We start from the raw sequence: 16822 nt of genomic DNA, 5'->3' as shown, positions 1-16822 counted from the left end.
TGCACCTGCAGGAAAATAAAAGAAGGAAAAAGTGTGTGTGTGTGAGAGAGAGAGAGAGAGAGAGAGAGAGAGAGAGAGAGAGAGAGAGAGAGATGCTAGTGGGTATATTTTTATTAATATATCTTAATGTGAGTGTACATGTCTGCAATGCTGAACTTTTTTGAGTGCATGCATTTATTTACACGTGTATGTGCGTGGACATGAATCCAAACAGATACTTTAGCCTCTCTCCTTTTTGTATGGTTTCCTCTATAAAAAGCAAGCTCACACAAAACTGTCAAATAAAAATTTGATGTCCACTCCGCGCTAACTTTCTGCTGGCCAGGCTTGTACTCCTGCGGCACGGTTATGAACAGCCAAGCATCAACCTCCACTCCGCCCGCCCACGCGGTGACAGCTCCTCACCTCCGCCACCTCCGGCTCAGCCCCAGCTCAGATGGCATAAGAACGGCAGTGGGTGTGCTCAGCACTTCTCCTGCAGAGTCTGGCACTGCCTCAGGCTCTCCAGCCCAGCTGCTCAGCCTCCCCTTCGCACCACCTCAAAGGGATCGGAATGTGGATTAATGGCGTTAGCACCCAGTCAAAGCCGAGCTACGAGCTGAGTCATCACAAAATGTCTATTAGTAATCAGCACGGGCCTGTAGGAGGACTGAGATCCACAGAGTTCTTGCCGCAGTGCTCTTGACACCCCCTCCTGTTGCTCGCTGTGGCTGGGTCGGGTTGGCGCTGTCCTTGGTGCTGAAATGCGTCTAAATGTGCGAAGTCCCTGGAGGGCCCTGGCCTCCCTGTAGTGTCCCGGCAGAGTCCCGCTGCCTTCCATCAAACCCTGACAGACACTGCACCTCCAGCGAGACAGGCCTGGGCACTTTATTACAGCAACACGATGTTTGGCCTGACAGGCAGTGTGCAGTAGCCTTGGTTCTGGCCATAATGGTGTGGGTTATTTATTAGAGAATCCAGTGCACTCTGGCCCAGGGGCAGATGCTCTGTTTGTTTGTTTTTTTCATAGTTCCACATCCAGTGACCACCTGGGGAGAGGGAGGTTCTCCATGTTGTTGGGAGCCAAGATGTAAAGCCACCATTTTATAAAGATACTGCTTGTTCCTATAGTGGGTTTTTTGTTGTTGTAGAAAGTTTGTAAGGATTTTTTGACAGCTTTCCGCTCTCTAACTTTGTCCTCGAAGTTTTTGCGTATGTCTGTCATATTAAGGCTTAAATCTGAAGTTGTTCTGCAGGTTCTGGTAAAAGTGGAGTTTTGAGCCGCTTAAGACTTTGTTAATGCTCTGCGCCTTTTGCAGAGGATTCAGTAAAGGTGCCGTTGTGCTGTGTGTGTGTGTGTGTGTCTGTCTGTGTGTGTGTGTGTGTGTGTGTGTGTGTGTGTGTGTGTAAGTAATGAACATCTTTGAGGGCCTGCAGATATGGAGCTTCACAGATGTACATGCTGAGCCCAGGCACCGCCGCGTTGTCTGAAAATGTGCAAATAAACGTGATGGAATGCATTAGCGAGGTCTTTCTTCTCCTTCCCCCCCTCCCCTGGTCCCTGAGAGTCAGCAGGGTGGCTGTTAGGCTAAAGACATACTGGAGCAGTGTCACATGTCAGGAGCAAAGTGGCCCGACTGTGTCACCCTTCCATCTGCACATCACCTCAAACAGCAGGCCACTTTGGCAATTACAGACTCCCCAGCCGCCTGGCAGCGCTGGCCAAAGCCTGCACCTTGACGAATCATATCTCGGGCCTCTCAGCACCTGGACTAAGCTCTGAGCTTAGATTGTGGGCATGTGTACGCACTTGCATGTGTTTTGTAAGCGTCTGCGCACTTGTGTGTACACAAATGGGTGACGTGCTCTTGCATACATGCCTGTTTTGGTTGTTTTTTGCTGTGTGTGTGTGCACAACACAGAATGTGAGGATCTGTGTGTGTGTTTGTCTGCAAATGAACCTCAACATCATCAGACACATCGTCGACGTCCGGTCTGAGGAGAGTTCTGCTCACATGTCGTGTCTGTCTTCTTGCATTAAGATTGGCCCATCTCTTCTCAAAGAGCCACTTGCAGATGTTTCTCCTGGAAACCCACGTCAGTCCGCACTCTCAAACACACACACTCAGGCACATTGATGTCAGATAAGAGAACCGGGTTGCAAGAGACACTGGCAGGTCTTTGTGCTTCTTTGTGTGTGCGTGTGTGTGCATGCACACGTACATGTGCAATTTGTTTTTCCCTCAGGCTGACGTCACCTGTTGTTTCCCTGAATATTTCAAACGCGATGTTTTTTTTAATAAAGCCTCGGTGAAGAGCTTGTGCCATCTCAAGCGTCGGAGGCACACCGCCCGTATCCTTGATCAGCCTCGGAGCACCTGGTTCAGCGCCGTAAAAATGCCAGCCTTAGACAAACGTGCCAGTCTTGACTTTTGCTTTGTTCTTTTACCAAAAGCTAAGAACCTCCCCAGTCTTTGTTTTAAGGTCTCATTTTTCACTCAATAATTAGTTTTATGCATTTTGATATTTAATAGAACACTTCAGCCAGGCATTTATATCTGCAGAGTAACTGACTTTCTTGATTCAAGTTGATGGATGTTGTAGTTGAGCCACTCTTCCCAACCGCCGATCTTTTTTTTTTTTTTTTTTGGTGTGTAATGTAATGTGTAGCATGTTGTGTGATGGGTTGTGGGCTCTCTGATGTGGGTTGTTGGGTTGTTTGTGTAGTGTGGTGTGTGTGTGTGTGTAGTGTTCTGGGCTGCAGGCTCTCTGATGTATGTTGTTGGGACAGTTGTGAAGCATGGGTTGTGTAGTCTGCTGGGTTGTGGACTCTGGTGTGTTGTTGGGACAGTTGTGTAGCGTGCTGGATTTCAAGTTTCAAGTTTGGTTTATTCGTCACATACATAGTCATACACAGTATAACATGCAGTGAAATGGTTGAGAGTGCTCTGTCCAAACCGAGGAAAAGAAAAACAGGGGTGCATAGAGAAATATAGATATTCTATATATGTGAAATATATATATCTATATGCAAAGAGAAATATATATATATATATATATATATATATATATATATATATATATATATATATATATATGCAAAGAGAAATATATATATTGTACAAAATATATTAACAAAGTATGTACAATATATGTATATTATGATTATATACACAATGTACAATGTATATGGTTGTGTGTATATATGTACACAATGTACAGAATGTACAGATCCATTTTGTAGAATAACATATTTACAGTTGTTGTGTTACAAGGTAATTGAATATATATATATATATATATATATATATATATATATATATATATATATATATATATATATATACATACACAATTATACAGTTATGTTACATGGTGGTGGTGGTCCCCACAGTTTATCAGTTTCCCTGATTCAGGGCCCGAATGGCCTGTGGGAAGAAGCTCCTCTTCAGTCTCTCTGTCTTGGTCTTCAGGGTTGTGGGCTCTGGTGTGTGTTGTCAGCACGGTTGTGTAGCAGCTGGGTTGTGGACTCTGGTGTGGGCGCTTAATAAGCCTCTCCCTCTCATGCCTTCCCTCTAGGTGCTCTGTTATCTCTCCAGCACCAGAACCCAGACAGATGAAAGACAAATCAAACATTGCATGTTTCCCCAGCGAGCTTTCCCCCTGCTCTCCCTCTCTCTCCCTCTCCTCCCACATCAGCACGTTTATAATCCTCAGCTTTTCTCTTTGTCTTTCTTCCATCTCGCCTTTATTTCTGTTTCATCCAGATTATTCCAGAATCCACTTTGTCTGATCCAGTAATCCTTCTGTAAGCAGTGAGATTGGAATGGGATGTTATCTGCTGTTTGCTGGCCTCTGAGATGGTCGACAGCTTGCCCGGGCATGTGTTTGACACATGCGTGGGATGGTTGTAGCCACACCTGAATTGTGTGTGCATGTGTGTGTGCGTGCGTACGCGAGCAGCAGTTCCACTCCCACAAAGCTGTGCTAACACTTAAAGACCATGTTTACTCACTCAGATTGGGCGGCGCTGTAGAGCTCATGGTTGTCAGTAACCCTCCCGACCTCTAGAGGGCGTTCATCTGCCGAGGGCACGCGGGCACGGTGAAGCAGAGGTTGCATCCTACCGTTCCGAGCCACGGCCAGTGAGCACGGATGAAAAGCACGGCGGCCCTCCTCTGCCCTGCTCGTCTCCTGCTCGCAGATTGGAGTGGATCCCGCTGCTTATGGATTCATAGGCTGAACGAGGGCGGCTGAGGAGACCAAATCAAAGGCGACAGGCCCAGAGCGAGCCGCGGCACCATGCCTCCCTCCCCTTCATTACAGCTCAGTGAAACGGAGAGACAGAGAGACGCAGAGAGAAGCAGGGAGGCTTTGAGTTTGACTTCATGCAGTCAGACGAACAACCATCCCAATTCTGAAACAGCCCTCCCCTCTCAACCCTTTTTCAATTTTGCTGTGGAATATTAATCTTTAATAGGGTAATAATTGTGGTACCATATTTGCTGTCACCCACCATTAGGCCAGATTAATTAGGCCATTTAGTTTAGCTTAAGAGCGTGTCGGCCATGAGGAATGGCGAGAGTAGCGCCAGGAGCCTGGGCTCTGCGGCACGGGTCAGCCTCGGCCCCTTCGGTACTCAGGCCGACAGCTCTTCACACGGCCCTGCCGACAGAGCGTGGCGCAGGACTAAAAGTTCCCGTCAGAAATGTCAGTCAGCAGCTGCTGAAAAGTCTTCCATTGCGATGATATGGCTGTTTCACTTCCAAGTTTTCTCCTTTGTTTCTGCTCTCTCACTCTCTCACTCGCTCTGTCGTCATTCTGATGTACCGGAGGTTTGTCACGCTGTTCCACGCCCGTCGTCCCCACCGCTCATCGACAAGACCCCACGTTAGACAGCTGCTGTGATGGCCCACCACGCCACCCTACGACGCGCTCGCTGCCGTTCGGACCCCACCCTTCACGGCCCGCCGCAACACGCGCCTAGCGTCGCTCCCCACGCAGACGCCAGCGCCCGCTTTCAGCCGCGGAGGGTTTGCAGGTTGAGCTCTCTCTCAAAGTGCGCCGCTCTCCAGAGCGGCCCCTGCATTCACGTGCCCGCGCCCGTCCTCGCAGCCTCGGCAACAGCGTTGAGCTCTCCTTGACTCATGATTAGTTGGCCTGTTAGGAGCAGCAGTTCGCCCTCGACCTTCAGCAGGGCAGAGATCTGACTCTGAGCTAGACTGCTATTAACGTTCAGCCTTTAATGTCCACTGGATCCCATCGTTCTTGTTCTTACATCCAAGAGCTATAAAAAATGACATGGATATTTTTTTCCCATTGGGCTTGGCCATTTTCCGTTAAAGCCCCAGGACTGAGGAATATTATTTCCTCTTGCCAGGATGCAAAAATTGGGGTGGGGGAACAGCATCAAATCCATTATTCTGTCAACCAATATAATTTTTATCTCTTTCCTTGTTTAACGAGGGGAAAAGAATCTTTCCAGTAAGGATTTATCATCAGTGAGAGCCTTGGTCACGTACAGAGAAATGCCAATGGCCATTAATGCCAAAATACTCCCAGACGACACAGAAACTTGAAAACGTCACAAACATAACACACAAATAACCCCTAATTTCAGCTGGTAACACACATGCACACACAGGCATTATGCACATACAATAATCATGATTTTGTCTTCTCCTGAAAAGGGTTGAGAATGTGACTGTCCTCTATGTATTTTGTATGTTGTTGTTGTTTGCCGCGGGTGGTGCTGAACCGGAATCGTGGGCGACTAAAAGCCTGTTGATGTCAATAGCTATATTTTTTCCTGCAAGGCAGCTGAAAATGCGGTCTAATCGAATGGATATTAAAGTCACAATAGACTGCTCCTGCTATTACCACCTGTCAGGCTCAGCCTGTGCACTCTCCTCCCCAAGATTAGTTTCCACTGATGAATATTTATATACTTACTGGAGACGTAGCACCCTCTCCCACACACACACACACACACACACACACACACACACACACACACACACGCGCGCGCACAGGCATGTAGGCCCATTCCTCTCCTCTCTTCTCCTCATGTATGCCCGCCCGTTCATGGTGCTCTAGCATTCTCCTTCTCTCTTCTGTCCGCGTGGACGCGTCCGTGTCCATTTGCGTGTTTGTGTGTGTGTGTGTGTGCCTGTGCACATAAAATGGTACAATTATGCGACATCTGTTATCTGTGATATGTTTTCATGTTTCTGTCTCCTCTGGGAACGTCACCTACCAGCATTCCTCCTCTCCCCTTTATCACTTGTCTGTCTCTCCCTCTTTCCTTCTTCTCTGTAACAAACACACACTCACCCTCCCTTTGTGTCTCTCTCTCTCTCTCTCTCTCTCAGGTGGCGCGGGTGTGTGGCAGGCCAGCCAGCAACAGAAGCTCTTCACCATGGATGTGGATGAGGAGGAGAACATGAGTGAGTGCCTGTATGCCCCAAGAATGCGCACGCGCAGACACAGTCTCTCACATGCTCTTACGCACCCTTACGTGCACATAAAAGGCACAATTACACACGCTTATACACAGTCTACATGCACATAATTCCCACACACATTCCAATACACATACACCCACCTCTACAATTACATAATACCTGCACTCACCTAGAAACGTTTATTAGAAACGTGTGGGCGTAGAGTCCATGCCGAGCTTGTGTCGGTCATGCTCGCCCTGGCCAGCAGTGGCTAGTTGATCAGGACTGCTGGTAGGGCATTTTTGGGTGATGCATGTAAAAACTCCACCAACACTATTAACCCACTCTTACCGGTTCAACACCCACTACCATGCCACTACTGTGCCAATGTCACTACTGTGTTGAGAACAGCTGCCCATCAGCAGGGGTATTGAGGCCATGAACAGTAATGAATGGGGTAGAGGGTGAATGGCAGAGTTAGCATGGCATCAGGTGGTTACAGTCTGTAATTGTGAGCCTGTAACCTGTAACTTACGGTGATCAATGACTGTAGAAGCAATGTAAGTGTGGCCTACACACTCCGGCCAAAAACACTGCAAAAAACCACACCCATACATGCATCTATACTTGACTTACCACAAACTCATAAATACACATAGAAATACTGGCCTGACAGACTATGACACCTATAACGCACCCCTCCACGCGCTTATACACACCCATAGAGTCCCAAAACACATGACACGTTTTTGACTTGGTTGCACAATTCCCTGAACAGGCTCTCATAGCCACCCTTATGCTCCATACTACGCCCCACACGTTATACATCCAGTACGTCACACCCCGTCATCCACCTCCACCTGTAGACACTTCCCAGTGTGCTCATCCAGTTTGCCCAGTGTTCTGATCCAGCACTCCCACTGTGCAGTCACCACGGCACCCGGCGACAGTGCCAGGCTCCTCCTGAACGCACTTCATCATCTAGCTGGCGCCGTCCGGAAAGGGCTTCACAACAGCTTCAAATGGCTTCATAGCGCCGGGCCGGTGGGGGGTGGGGTGGCTGTTGGTACGGCTCCATTGTCCCATTAATGAAATATTCAGCCCTTCGTGTATCTCACAGACTTGGAGCACATCCCAGCCATATCGCCCACCAGTCAGGTCCTCTCACGAGTCCTCCTGGCACAATTGCAGTTAATTGATATTTGGGAAGATTTGAATCGGGGCCCCGGGGTATAGACTGCGCTCTTTCACAACCTGTGAGGTGGCCGTCCATGTTCTGCAGTGCCTTGAATAGGAGCGCGTGCGGTACTAGATGGCCAGCCCTGATGAGCCGTTAACCCACGAGAGATTGAGCTCTCCATTGTCCCACCATTTACGCTAGCCCCCTACAATATGTGGCAAGGTCATTATTACCAACTCAAAGCACAGGCACCGGTTTCTTATTTAGATCTTCTGGTGATAAGTGCAAGTTGATATTCCCCGGCATTTCACAATGGTCTCCTGATTCATTTTCTATATACAATGTAGTAGTTTCACTCTGTCAAATTCTGAATTTTGGATTCATAGGATTTGTGTTCAATACTTGTGTTCACATTTTTTTTATTGCTTTAGAGTCACTTTCTCTCTCTCTCTCTCTCTCTCTCTCTCTCTCTCTCTCTCTCTCTCTCTCTCTCTCTCTCTCTCTGTCTTTCTTTTTTTTTATCAAAGTGGGGGATAAAAAGAGAAGTCTGTGTTTCATATGTTAATCCAGTCATTATTTGCAAGTCATGCAGAGTGGCTAATTTAATCCAAAATCTGAAGATCTGATTATGTTAACAAAAAGTGCATGCCGTGCTTTCCTTACGCTTTGCCCGTGTAGATATAAAGTTCTGCTCCCACAGCAAAAGCATGGATGGACCAGGAGCACAGGGGCTCTGCTGCTGTCTCTACACCTATATGTGCGCGCGCGCGTGTGTACACATGGCATGTGTAAGTAGGAGAGAGAAAGAAGAAGCGCGTCTGTCATCACAGCATCCAGCCTGATCCAGATCCAGCGCGACTCTCTCTTCTGCCAGCAGAATGGAGGGCTGATGATTAGGAGTCTCCCAGTGAAAAAGATCTGTCTTAGAAACTGGAGGTGCAGCAGGAAGAATGACTGGGGTCAGAGAGTGAGTGGTGGAGAGGGTCAGCGTGAGAGGGAGAGGGAGAATGAGAGAGGACTCCGGGAAGGTGTCTCGCTTGCTTCTCGGCATGTTCTCCGGTTTAAAATGCACTGGCATACCTGCGCTTAGTGAACATTGCTTGTTTCTGTAAAGGAGCGGCTCAGTGTTCGAAACGCTCAGAGCGGTCTCTCCAGTCATTAGACCTTGAGGATTTAGTGTCGTCTCAGCGGCTCGCGCACAGAAACCGGGACAGATGCGCAGCGCAGACGTAGTCCGCTACCTGTGCGTCCTGAGAAGGGAGGAGGTTTGGCTTCCCGCACTGAAGCGCATGGCGTTCTGCAGATTCTCGTGTAGGTTGATGAGATGAGCACGGCGTGCTTGTGCGTGCGTGCGTGCGTGCCTGCTGAAGCAATGTGGAAGAGTTTTTCATAGTGCTGTTTTGGGTACTCTTTTTGTCTTTCTCCTTTTTCTTTTATTTTTCAACAACTTGGCTCCTACCTTCCTGCAGTCCTTCCATAGTGTCTCAACACCACCCCCTTCCCCTGCTGTCTTCCTCTGCTTCACCAGATCTTCTCTCTCCTCTGAGCACCAAAGGAGTAACCTAGCGAGCTTTTGTTGCAGGATGTTATAAATGAAAATTTAGCCAAAGTTCCATCAGCTTTGTCAATTGGACATGATGATGTGTTCCACATTCTGCTCTGCACAACACCACACTCCCACACCTCTGATAAAGTACAGGTTCTCTCTCTCGTGCGCTCTCTCTCTCTTCTCATTGGCCATGTTCAGTTTACATACTACCAATAACTAACATCGTTCCTGATATTTTACTGATCTCAACATACATTACTTGCACAGAAGACTTGGCAGGAATGTTTGAGAGACATACATTAGTTTCATGTTTAGAATATTTTTAATAGTGGCGTAATCTGTGGAACACACTGCCTACACTGTAAATGCATATGTACTTTTCTAGTTAAAGTTCAGTGGTTTAATAGATGTGATCTTTTATAACTTTGCCTGTGTAAGTTCTCATTACACAAGTGGCTGTGATACTGTTTAATTCTTTTAGGTTTTGTGTGATTAATCAGTGAAAAAGAAACTCATACTACCTGAACAAACATCATAAAAGAACACACATCACATGTTCAATTACAAAGAAAGATAAAGGAATCTATAAATTTTACATTTACAAGATCCTGCAACGAGGGCGTTGTAAGTTACTCTTTCTGGGCATCGCAGGTTCCTGCAGCACCGACGTCAAGGAAAACCGCAACCTGGACAACGTCTCCTCCAAGGAGGGAGCTGGCATTCCCGAGCAGCTCCCTAATGGCAGCGGAGGAGCAGGGCGCAAGCGCCCCCTGGAGGAGGGCAATAACGGTCACGCGCACCCCAAGTTCAGGCCCAAGAAGCGCAAGAAAACCCCTGGGCCGGTTCTGCCCAAGAACGCCTTGATGCAGCTGAACGAGATCAAGCCGGGCCTGCAGTACAAGCTGCAGTCGCAGACGGGGCCTGTGCACGCGCCCGTCTTCGTCATGACTGTGGAGGTGAATGGGCAGTTGTTCGAGGGTTCAGGCCCCACCAAGAAGAAGGCCAAGCTGAACGCCGCGGAGAAGGCCCTGCGCTCCTTCGTGCAGTTCCCCAACGCCTCGGAGGCTCACCTGGCCATGGGCCGCACGCTCACCGTCAACACGGACTTCACCTCGGACCAGGCCGACTTCCCCGACATGCTCTTCAACGGCTTTGAGACCCCCGCGCCACCCGAGGACCCTTTCTACCTGGGCTCCAACGGCAACGGCTCCCTGAACCTGCTGGGAGAGTACCCGGTGCCGGCGGCGGGCACCAACAGCCTGGCGCAGACGCCTCTGTCTCCGCCCGCCGCCTTCGGCTCATCCTCGGGCGGCAAGAACCCCGTCATGATCCTGAACGAGCTGCGGCCGGGTCTGAAGTACGAGTTCGTGTCGGAGAGCGGTGAGAGTCACGCCAAGAACTTTGTCATGTCTGTGACGGTGGACTTGCAGACCTTCGAGGGCTCGGGCAGGAATAAGAAGCTGGCCAAGGCCCGGGCCGCCCAGGCTGCGCTCTCCGCCCTCTTCAACATGCAGCTGGACCAGACGCCGTCCCGCCAACCTATCCCCAGAGAGGGTCTGCAGCTGCACCTGCCGCAGGTACCGGCCTTCTGAGCAGAGCAGTGCCCTACCCACAATCCCCCACCCCCTTCCCACTCCCACAGTGCCCTTTAGTGCGAGTTTATTGATTTATTAAAACAAGGCTGCTTGATTTAGCTGGATTTTTTTCATGGGATTTTTGTCGTGGGAGTAAGTTTTGTTTTGATGGATACAGTACTTATTCATAGTGGTGTATGACATATGGCCATGAAGAGCCTATTTATAGGCTGGTAGAAATATGCTTGAAAACATGATTTAAAAATGGTTAATTTTTTAAAAATTGTAAATTAAGTTAAATTTAACTTTTTATCTGGCTTTTCACTTGCTTGCTGAACTAAATCTATCCTTCTGAATAATTGTATTATATCCCCTTCTACCTCTCCGGTCAGATTGTTAGATAAAATACAGACATATTGGGGAATTTTAAGATTAGCTATCTAATCCAACGAAATAAGGACTCAATCTCTCACTTCTCTGTAGTCTTTGATTAATGGTGCTGAGTTTGAGAAGACTTGTCAAAGATAAGTTCTTTATCAAAGACTTTGTGATTGATTCTTAAACACACTTCCATAACTTTGTACCCATCTTCATTAAGACCGAGGCCTAATTGAAAATGCAGATGGACGATAAAAAGGCAGGTGGCTAAATGGGGCAAAGTCGTGGGTTTCTTTGGATAAAGCGTCTATTTACACCTCACCTAAGCCTTTTGTTAATCCTGCTTTCAGATAAGGCCGTGGACGGAGCTCGGCCTGATCTTAATTACCATCTCCGTCCGAACCGTGTCAGAGTACTAGCGTTTAGCCACAGGCTGCCTGTCTGCTGGAGCGCACCGCTGTCAGGGACGTCGTCTGTCGTCTGTCTCCGCCAACAAAACCTTACCGGCTGCCCGCGTGCCTCACAGGCTCTGATCAGAGAACCCGGTGCTCTGAACCGTGCCCCCACCCCACCCAGCTCCGTGAGCTGGGAGCCCAGGGAGCGTGGGTAAATTTGTTTTAGGGCGGTGGGAAGGTCTCTGGGACGGAGGCTGTCAGGAGGATGAAGTCCGTTAGGCAGACATGGCCAGATGATTTCGGCGGTCTCTCCTATGAAAGGGTGGTCTGTCACAACCAGAAACGTGCTGTTTGTTTTTTCGCCCTTTTAAAATATGTCCTGTGAGTCTCGCTCGGGCCTCTTTGTGTAGCTGTCCCTCCCTTATCCGCCTGTCATTAGTTTGTTTAATTCAGCCTGCTGTGGTGACATGGCAGTGTGGAATTGGCCGGTGAATTAGGGGTCTAATCATATTTAGTTAATGCACCTTCGAGGGAAGGTACCCCCTGCTGCTCAGTGGGGGAAAGATTGAAACTCTTGTAATTGTGGTAAGCGTGATCCTGATGGCTGAGGTGAAGGCATGGACTCCGTTTTGAAGGACTTTTTCTTCCACAGCGCCAAACGCATCCCCCTGTTCTCTGGCGTCTCAACCTCACATTAACCATCAGCTGCTTAATGGTTCTGAAGCACTGGGGAAGCGATGTTGGACTAATGTCTCCAATTTGTGCCCATTCAACCAGTGACTTTTCTCTGGCGTAATCACTCTCCACCATATTAGCAGAGGAGAATAGAATATGAGACAAAAGACACTGTCAAAGAGAGGAAAAACCTGCCTCATGTGGCATAAAATGAAATTATATTCCTCAGGCCAGTAAGGGTGAAACTGAGGGTTTCCATTTACCGTATATATATGCACCTTGTTGAACATAAATCTCTATATATACCAGATTTGGGTTTACAAAAATCATCTTTGGACTGACTAATGTTCCTGTCCTGTACACGAGTGCGGAGTTTGGGGTCTGACCTGTTGTATGTCTGCCCAGGTTCTAGCCGACGCCGTCTCTCGTCTTGTGGTGGACAAGTTCAGCGAGCTAACCGACAACTTCACGTCCCCACACGCACGGCGGAAAGTGCTGGCCGGGGTTGTCATGACGACAGGTAGGCCTTCGTATAACCCCCGTCCGCTCTAGAAAGTACGCTTCAGTTAGACGAGCGTCTGCCTTCGCATCCTAACACCCACCCACGTGGACCCCCCCGGGTTGCCCTAGTCTAGCTTGGCTCTGCCGCCGGGCTCTAGCTCAAGGCCTCAGCCACGCCCTGACATTCCCTCCACAGGCACTGATGTGAAGGAGGCCCAGGTGATCTGCGTCTCCACGGGGACCAAGTGCATTAACGGCGAGTACATGAGCGACCGCGGCCTGGCGCTGAACGACTGCCACGCGGAGATCGTTGCGCGCCGCTCGCTCCTCCGCTACCTCTACGCGCAGCTGGAGCACTTCCTGAGGTAAGAGGGCATCTGGGGGAGCACGGCAGGGTGACGGGATTCGCTCGGACTGCGAAGCCAGGCGGCCCGTGAACCCGACCGTTTCGAAGGGAACCAAACATCTCTATTGCTTTGTTCTGTTTGCTTTTTAGCAACAACAAAGAGGAGCATGAGAAGTCCATCTTCATGCAGTGTGAGAAGCAAGGCTACCAGCTGAAGGACAACGTCCAGTTTCACCTGTACATCAGCACGTCGCCGTGCGGAGATGCGCGCATCTTCTCCCCACACGAGGCAGGCGTGGAGGGTGAGGGGCCCTGCAACCAACACCAACAGCGGCATTCCTAAAACTGCATTAAACTCTTCAGTTCTGTTTATGCTCTGCAGAGGAGCTAAATAATTAAAGGGATTTATTGCTCAGTAACCTGAATGGCTTTGTAGCATTGTTCACACTACACTATGTGGAGCGGTTTCAAATAAACTGCATCTAATCTAACATGGGTGTTCACTCATTGTGAAAATGACTAAAGTGTCACTCTGTATTAGACAGGTTGAAGCCAATATACCTCTCTCTGATCCCTTTCATCTCCCTTTAGCTGGATGACAGCTTTCTAAAATGATTTATTCAACTCCCTGTTTGGAAATGAATTATCAAAGCATAATAATTGAATTCATTTATGCTTATGATGTTTTCCCCTTGCGATCAGTGTCATTTAATTAGAGTTTCATTTAACTGTCCTCGTTTTGAAAACAAATTTCAGCATTGGATTTAATTAGCAGGCTTTGTCTCTCTTTTCCCGCTCCATGTCTGATTAATTCGGCTCCGCAAGTGTCATGCCTGAATCATTGCTTGCTATTATGCGACACACAATTGCTCTGATGTGCTTCATCAGTAATGCTGTAGACAAGCAGCATTTACTTCCTGCACACTTCCTGCGTGGCTTCCAGTAAATGAGAATTCACCTAAATCATAACTGTGTCCAGTGATCTTTAAAATAAATAAAGTATCACCCCCCCCCCCCCCAACTTCCCCGACCTTGGGTGGGCAGACCAGGGAGACAGACACCCGAACAGGAAAGCCCGGGGTCAGCTGAGGACGAAGATCGAGTCGGGTGAAGGCACCATCCCAGTGCGCTCCAGCAACACCATCCAGACGTGGGACGGAGTCCTGCAGGGAGAGCGGCTCCTCACCATGTCCTGCAGTGACAAGATCGCCAGGTAGCACACATGGCCAGGAAGAGGGCACTCACGCAGGCATGCCCCTCACCCCTCACATGCTAGTCATCTGTACAGCCCACCAAAGGCTTACTTTAAACTCGCCTTACTTTAAACACGAATCGTAAAGTTAATTTTTTTGCCAGCAAACCGTTTCAAATGTGTCAGGGCTTCATTTTCCCAAGAGAAAGCTCTCTCTGCTATAGCCAGCGTGTTGCACTGCAGAGCTTCTCGGAATTTCGAGCACCAGTTGAATGCCGGAACACGAGTCGGGCTGCTCCTCCCCCTGGGAACGGGGCTGTGGGGACGGAGCTTGTTGCTGTTGGCGACGGCGGCCGAGGGGCCTGTCCGCCCCTGCTGCTCGCACCTGAGAACGGGGAGATAAGGAGTCGTCACGGCTGACGAGAGATCCCCTCGGTCCCGCTTATCTGTTTACCTTCGCGCACGCACCCTCTGTCACTCTTCCCCTCGCCTCGTTCCCGCGCTATCTCCCGTTTAGCCCATTACGCCCCCTGTCATAAAGAGCAGAGCAGGCATCGGTAATGACGGTTTCCTTTCCTCCCGCGGACCCAAGGCGCCGTTATGAAACCGCGGCCTACTGGAAGACATCCATTAAAATTTGAAGGACGGGTGCTTGTCAGCCAGTGGCTTTTCATCACTTGCACCACTTCCCTGGATGCTGTTGTCCTCCTGTCAGTACGGGCTGTTTGCCAACTCGTCACACATCTTCTGTGAGAGCAGGTTTCCCACGGCTGCTTTCCACTGCTGCAGCGCATCGACTGATTAAAAACAGTAGAACGGAACATGTGTGTTCTGTATCTGTCTCTTCAGGTCTGGGCTGTTAGGGATTCCCTGTCATGCACCTGTTAGGTTGTCCCTGGATGATCCTTCGGGACATGTATGCCTCCTGAAACACACCCTTTTTTTTTTTGCTTGCCAAACTTTTTTCCCCACCAATAGCCTCGGTTTTTGAAGCACTCTCAAATGTTCATGGTTCCACCAGTCAGATGTTCATGCCCTTCCTGAGCTGGGCCATGTAAATTGAACTCAGATGTTCCCTCTCCATCCCAATCAGCTCCAGCCAGGAGCGAATGGCTCCGTGGAGCTGTGCTTTCTCCATTCTAGCCGTTCACAAGCCATGGACTGGATGTGCTATATTCTGACAGGACCTCAGATGCAGGGTGGTTTGCCATGGAGCCTTGGAAATTCCAGGCTTGACTGTGGCAGTGGCTTTTAAAGAAAAACCAGCAAAGTGGCTCCCTGGTGTACCATCTTCTAGTTATTTTCAAACTCTCTCTGAATAAAGTCTTCCACCCCTCTGCTCACTGAATTATTAACTGTTCTGCTAGCTTTTTAGTCATTGGTGATGCTTGAGCTCAGATTCTTCTGGAATTCACTGTGCATTTTTGCTTTCTTTTGATTTAATGGTCAGCCATCAGTGCCGTGGAACAGTAGAGCGATTGATGTCAGCCATGCCTTCCGTCTCTTGACTAATGAAGTCGCCGCGCTAACAATAGCTGGAGTTAAACCTCAGAGTGGGCCCGGCGTTTGAGGCGGCTGATTGGAGCCCTTCTGTTCGGTGCAGCCAATCAGCTCGAGTGTGCGTGGCTGGCATGTGCAGCAGGTGTTTGGGGGAGTGGAGCTGGGCTTGATTAACCCCTGTGATTGTGTGCTGGAGGAGAATGCCCCACGCTGGGCCAGGCTGGGAATGATTGAGGGGGTATGGAAGGCCAACGCTAATGAATCAGTTCCTCTCATACCCTGTGTGAGCGACGAGCATCGAGCCCCAGGCTGCTGAGTAGAGTGTTTTCTGCTTTGCATATTTTTTATTTATTTTTTTGCCCGTCATCTCCAGGCCATGTTTTAATTTCAAACGTTCCCACGTTCCCGTGAAGATTTTAATACTGCCGTTTCATAAGATGTGATGAGTGGTGATATGTGGTGTTTTCCATAATTGTGTTGTGTCCTCCAACCTGGTTATCTCCTTTACACAGCGACTCACATGGAGCAGTTAACCCATGAAATGAAACATAAGGGTATTAGATGGAACAATATAGAAAATGCTTCAGGTAAAAGGGAAACATCTTTTAATACAAGACAGGGGATGTTGTTTCTCACTGCGTGCGTGCGTGTGTGCGTGCGTGCGTGTGTGTGTGTGTGTGTGTGTGTGTGTGTGGGTACAGGTGGAACGTTGTAGGGATCCAAGGCTCACTGATGACCTACTTTACTGAGCCCATCTACTTCTCGAGCATCATCCTAGGTAGCCTGTATCACGCCGATCACCTCTCCCGCGCCATGTACCAGCGCATCGCCGACATCGAGCACCTGCCACAGCAGTTCACTCTCAACCGGCCCCTGCTCAGCGGTGAGGGAGACCCCTCCAGCCCACTACTGCTCCCCTCTCCTCTCTCAGTCACTGCATTTGGCACTTGGGCCGAATTCAAGACCACTTCACAAAACGGGCATTTTAGATTTATAGGAGTGGGATATCCCCGGCTTGCCCTTGAAAGCTGGTTTATTGTAACTTGAAATGTATAACTCTTAAATGATGAGTATATCCATCCATTTCTCTCATTTGTTTTCTCTCTCTCT

At 48.9% G+C, this 16822-nt stretch overlaps 1 protein-coding gene across 10 annotated transcripts in view; it reads left to right on the top strand.

Moving 5' to 3' along the window:
* adarb1b (adenosine deaminase RNA specific B1b) overlaps positions 1-16822 on the top strand; it is a 91006-nt gene that overhangs the window by 68955 nt on the left and 5229 nt on the right. For 6 of the 10 annotated variants that reach the window (XR_004775387.2, XM_035520562.2, XM_035520554.2 and 3 more), the window contains 7 exons: positions 6351-6425; positions 9803-10728; positions 12579-12693; positions 12871-13039; positions 13171-13322; positions 14065-14233; positions 16414-16595. Coding sequence is in view for 9 of the 10 variants with exons in the window: in XM_035520549.2 (XP_035376442.1) it covers positions 6351-6425; positions 9803-10728; positions 12579-12693; positions 12871-13039; positions 13171-13322; positions 14065-14233; positions 16414-16595 (1788 nt within the window). In the remaining variant the exon portion in view is untranslated. Of the gene's footprint in view, positions 1-6350; positions 9296-9802; positions 10729-12578; positions 12694-12870; positions 13040-13170; positions 13323-14064; positions 14234-16413; positions 16596-16822 lie in introns of those variants that run through there. The other 4 variants (XM_081713153.1, XM_081713152.1, XM_081713155.1 and 1 more) reach the window with 3 other exon arrangements.

Source organism: Electrophorus electricus, chromosome 4 (assembly GCF_041902795.1).
Source record: "Electrophorus electricus isolate QZ-2024a chromosome 4, ASM4190279v1, whole genome shotgun sequence".
NCBI classification, from domain to species: domain Eukaryota; kingdom Metazoa; phylum Chordata; class Actinopteri; order Gymnotiformes; family Gymnotidae; genus Electrophorus; species Electrophorus electricus.
The sequence above is the reverse complement of the archived record's forward strand: the minus strand, read 5'-3'. Positions and strand labels throughout refer to the sequence as shown.